This window comes from Teleopsis dalmanni, chromosome 2, assembly GCF_002237135.1.
Source record: "Teleopsis dalmanni isolate 2A chromosome 2, ASM223713v2, whole genome shotgun sequence".
Taxonomy (NCBI): Eukaryota; Metazoa; Arthropoda; class Insecta; order Diptera; family Diopsidae; genus Teleopsis; species Teleopsis dalmanni.
The window spans coordinates 154,815,730-154,821,288 of NC_051847.1; the positions used below are offsets into that span (position 1 = coordinate 154,815,730).

The following is a 5,559-nucleotide window of genomic DNA, read 5'->3' on the forward strand; positions in this document are numbered from 1 at the left end:
TTCCGCACACGACCGTTTTCTTCAAAGACTTTTATTAAAGAGAAAACTTATAACTAAGATAACAATTTTAATATGAAGTTTTAGTATAACATTTTAGTACTTGTAATGAACCTACTTTTTGTATCCGGGGTAGTACTCAGCCGAGTCCAAGGTCTTACAAGAAATTTTTATTCGCAGAGACCCAAGCGTTTAACAACGTAGTTTCCACCGTTGCGATGTAATAAACAATAATAGACAACAAATAAAATTCTTTTTTTAACAATATAAAAATTTTAATTATAGAGAATAAATAAGTAATTCAATTTAACAATTATAATTTTTTTTAAATAATGTTATAAAAAAAATTATATTATAATATTGTACGTATGGTTTTCGTAAGTTTTAATTATAGAAAATAAATAAGTAATTCAAAAGAAAATTAGATTATAATATTGTACGTTTTTCTATTTGACAATTTTTATACACATTTTATTTCAGCAAAAGAATTATTCCAGAGATCGAAAATTGTATAACACTTTTTTTTTAATTATATGAAATAAATAAATAATTAAATTTCAAAACAATTATGAATTTTAAAATAATATTAAAACAAAATTAAATTACATTTAATTGTACATTAATTTTTTTTCCTTATGTTTTCTATTTGACAATTTTTATACGCATATTATTTCAGCAAAAGAACTATTCAATAGATCGAACATTACCTTAACATTTCAGCTTCGTAATGATGTAACATCCAATTCAGGGTGAAAAGAAAAAAATCCAGCAGCACTTAAGATTTCAATTACCTCCTTGTGTTCATCAGCATGTCGAGAGGACACCCAAGCCGCGCCGCGCCCGTTGCCTGCGGTGTCAACACTTTCGTTAGGATATACGAAATTCGTAAAGAACTTGTACTTGTACAGACTCTTATAATCGACCACTGTTAAAGCCGTCGATTATTTCTTTTTGTACTGTTGTTCTTTAAAATTTTTCAAAGTAACTCAAATAAATTTTTCGATTTATATTGTTAAGTCCACCACAAATATTTTTACCGCTTCGCGCCGTGTCGCGGGTACCATACGTTGTGTTCAAAATCAATCACGAGCGATTTTATTATTTTAATTAAAATTTCTAAGATTCAAACTTCTTTATTTAAATTTAACTATGTATCATACTAATAGGTTTATAAATGTTTCACTTTTTTACTTTTATTCAACACAAAGAAGAAATAAGCCACACTTCCGAGCCTTTTTTTTTTTTTTAAAAAAAAATTTGTTGTTCGACACTTCACCGCACTGTGTCCAAGAAAATCAAAAACCAAGAGAGCTCTTCTTTCTGATGCACGCAGTTTTATATCGTTAACGATCAACGGTATCAGCTGTAACTACGTTAGAGTTCAACGACCGTGATCGAAGCTCGTTAACTAATCCCACTGCAATGCACCAATGGAAATCCCGCCTCAAGGCGAATTCATGTGGAAGTTATGGGTTGTTTCTGGACTAAGCTTTGTTTCAGTTCCACATCTTTGCTCAAAAGCTTTCTTAATTTGACAGCTCGTTTCTTTATTATAATTTTGTTTTGATCTTTCTTTTTTTATAAAATGCGTTTCAGTGCCATTTACGGAAATTTCTTTAAATTAATTTAATTAATTCATAAAGTTCGATCCAACTAATATTCAACAAGGGCAGTAGAGCATTCTTCCAATATATTAGTATACACAACTTTAATTTCCTTTTTTACTTTATTGCAATTTCAGTTTGCCCATTGTAAAAAAAATTCGGTTGATGGCGGCAGTGGAATTCGCGGAAATTAATTTGAATTTATTTTAATTAATATAGTTCGAACTATATTAATTAAAAAAAATTAATATTCAAAAAAAAACAGCCATACCCACGACGTTGTGACAATTTAAAAATTGCAAAAATTGTAATCGTTACATACTTAATTGCACTGTTGCATTTATGCTTGCATTTTGGTACTTAATTGCACTGTTGCATTTATGCTTACACTTTCGGCATTAATTTTGTTATTATTTAATTTAGATTTTTCTAATTTCCAAGGCAAATTAATTGTATAACGACCATCAATCTTTTTTATGCTAGTAACTGTATTTGATATAGCTATATCATCATTATTAACAATTCCTATTGCTTCTAAGTCCCAAAATTTTGTTAAATTGAAATCTTCTTTATCAGTCTCAATTATATTAAAATTGTAATTTACGCAATTTTTGGTTCCCTTGCCGCCCTGAATTGTCCAACCAAAATACGTATCCACTGCTGTTAAACTATCTGTTAAACTATCTGTTATTCGTTTTACTTTATGTGTATTAAAAATCCAATAGTTGTCTTGCCCAATCAACAAATTAATTCCTGACAATATTTGTTTCGATACGATGATTTTTTCTGCAAGTTTATTTTCAATAAATTTGTATTTCTTACCTTGTACATTTGGTACAGGCAGAAAATCTGAACAAATTTGTGGAACGACAGTTGCACTTATTTCAATGTCGTTGTCATAATACTGGCTCTTTATATGAAAAATCACTTGCTTAAAACGCTTAGCAGACTTATTTTCATTCAATTCGCCGAATCCTAAATTCTTCATAACCAATTACAGGCATATTTAAATTGTTGACAAGCTCTTCAGTTATGTATGTTCGTTGACTACCGTTGTCCATAATGCAACGTGACAAAACTTCTGTATTATTGTTTTTGTTTACAATAATGGCCTTTACTGTTTGCAAGTAAATTTGATTATCCTCTGCTTTCATAGCATTTAGTGATGATGTCATTTGCTTATTTCCAATTACTTGCTCCACAATATTCGTTTTATCAGAACTCTCATTCTCTTGAATTTTTCGGTTCTCTTTCAAATGTTTTTTCTCACACATTATTGTTAAATGTCTACCGTTACATATTGTACACTTTAACCATTGGTTTTTACAGAGCTTTGCATTGTGATTTTTATTTGTGCATCTAAAGCATCTACCTTCTTCCTTAAGAATTTTTTTTCTATGTTCAACAGACATATTTTTTTTGCAATTTTTTGTAGCATGAGTGCTATTTTTGCAAAACACACACTTAATTTGATTTGCTACATAACTAGCATGCAAACCAACAGCTGTACCCCTTGGTTTATGTTCCGATATTCTTTTCTCTTCAAATTTCTTATTATCTCTCTCAACTATTTGAGCTGTTTCTAATGCTTCAATATCAACTTTTATGTATTCCAAGAGAGCTTCTAAATTGTCGCAATTTTGCTCTAGTGCTCGCTCACTTTCGTTTAGTCTGGTGCGACTTGCGTTAGTTGAATGTGAACTTCCCTTTTGCGTTTTATAGAAATTTATTCTCATGCTTACTGGCAATGCCTTTAACAATATTGAGTGCACCATGATGTTATACTGAGTTGGTGAAATACATAATGCTGACAGAGTTCTCATCGTTGCTCTTACTTCGTTGTATAAAATTTTTAAACTCTTTACGTCGCTCGCTGAGTTGATGGCTCTTATGTTTAGCAACTTTTGTATTCTAAAGAACCTTTTTCTCAAGCCGAGGTTTTGCTCGCCGGATCCCAGAGTCGTTACAAGAATATTTTTTTCTCTGTAACCCTGAATCTTCTCGTAATTAAAAAACGGGCTATTTTCGTTAGTTTCGTGGTTTTTATTATTTTTCTCAAAATAAATTTATTACAATATTTATGGTTATACTTATGTACTAATGATATTTTATTGTAATTATAAATACGGACAATTAATATAACTCCTGTAAATAAGAGAACACAAAAGAATGACTAAAGGTAGGCTAGGAGACAACACTACCGACAGGGCTGTGTTGCTAGGTTCAGTGTTACCGACTGGGCTACACTGTGGGATTAGGAAACAACACTACCGACAGGGCTTTGTTGCTAGGTTCAGTGTTACCGACTGGGCTACACTGTGGGATTAGGAAACAACACTACCGATAGGGCTGTGTTGCTAGGTTCAGTGTTACCGACTGGGCTACACTGTGGGATTAGGAAACAACACTACCGATAGGGCTGTGTTGCTAGGAATCAGTTCTATGACTTAATAATTACCTCTGTGATTACCTTGTGAAGTGTTCTGCTTCACGACCTGTGATTGAACCTCTGGTGATGTGCACTGTTCGAAGTGCTGTGGCCAAGTCCCTGTGTTTTACTTTGCTTCTCCTTTTATACGGATTTTATATAACGGGATAACTGACTTCTGAGTGCATACTGTGTAGCTTTCTTCTAAGTTGTTATTGCCTGCTACTGATTTCGCTATGTTCTGCTGTTGTTGTTCGCTGCATATTTATTATTAAAATTTTGCAAAAATAATTACCCTCAAAGAAATCGGAAGTATTATTACTTAATTTGTATTTTCAAGAGATTTATTGTTTCTTTTAATTTTGATAACTGAATTCTATGATAATTTATAATTACTTATTACTATCTTACTTTCTAAAATAATTCCTTTTACTTTATTAATACTTTATATATTTTTTCATAGCTTAGACTAATATTTTTTTCCGTGGGTTTGGTTTTACTAATAATAGCTTAATTCTATTGTTTTGTTTGTTTACAATAATAATAATAACTTCATGCTATTTTCAACTATCATAATTTATTTGTGACGCGTTGGAAAAAATCGTCACAGTATGTACTTGTCTACAATTTTGTCGCTATCGCCGTACTCTTCTAAGAGTAATTCTATGGCGTCATCATAACAACGTTCTGTCGGCAAAAATCCCGTCATTGCTGCCGCTGCTTTGCCTACCAGTGCGTCACTTAAATAGTTGAATTTTGAAGCTGCATCTAATTTCGAATTCTCATGAATTGCTTGTTTAAATTGTTCCCAGAATGACATCCAATTTTCCAAATTTCCATCAAATTTCTTAAGCTCCAGAGGCTTCAATTTTGTATTAGTTTCACTGTTAACGATTGTTCTAGATGGATTTTCGTTGCGCAATACTTCTTCATAAGAATTGCTGTTTATCCTTTTCAATTCACACTGAATTTTTGCAGTTATACCTACTGCTCGATCGTCATACTCCAACGCTGTTTCAAATTCCTGTGCCCAATCCTCTTGAGTCACTTTGCTTTGCACGATTTCATCAGCTTTTAACAATCTCTGATGCGCATTATTTATGCGAGATAAATAAATGTTCAGAGTTGACTCCTTTGATGCCACGTCTGGCTCCTGCAGTATTTCCTGCTTAAAATATGCATCCACTGTGTTGTATATTTTCGTTCCCTGCGTTCTACAGGACGCTCTGCTAGCTGCCTCCATTTTTTTTTATAAATACATAAATAATTTGTAATTAATTACACTCGTGTTTCTTTTTGTTAAGAGTCGACCGCTTTTTTTTTTTAACCGCTTTTTTAAACTATCAGCCCGCTAGAATTCCCATTAGAATTCAACCGACTCCCGGTTTCGGCACCATGTAAAAAATACTAATAAATAAATAACACAACACCGGTTTTAGCGTCAGTTTCTGCTGACAGTTTATTAACGACTAAAATATACAATGAATGTGTATAATTATGCGTACAATGTTTGAAAGATAGAGAGAGAGA

At 32.1% G+C, this 5,559-nt stretch overlaps 1 protein-coding gene across 1 annotated transcript; it reads right to left on the bottom strand.

Moving 5' to 3' along the window:
* Positions 1–4,633: 4,633 nt before the first annotated feature.
* On the bottom strand, positions 4,634–5,272 carry LOC119675984. The gene has a single exon (XM_038087205.1). The coding sequence runs from the start codon at positions 5,270–5,272 to the stop codon at positions 4,634–4,636; it is 639 nt and encodes a 212-aa protein (XP_037943133.1).
* Between the last annotated feature and the right edge of the window lie 287 nt (positions 5,273–5,559).

Coding starts and splice junctions, on each gene's coding strand:
- LOC119675984 (XM_038087205.1), bottom strand. CDS start 5,272: ATGGAGGCAGCTAGCAGAGCGTCCTGTAGAACGCAGGGAACGAAAATA.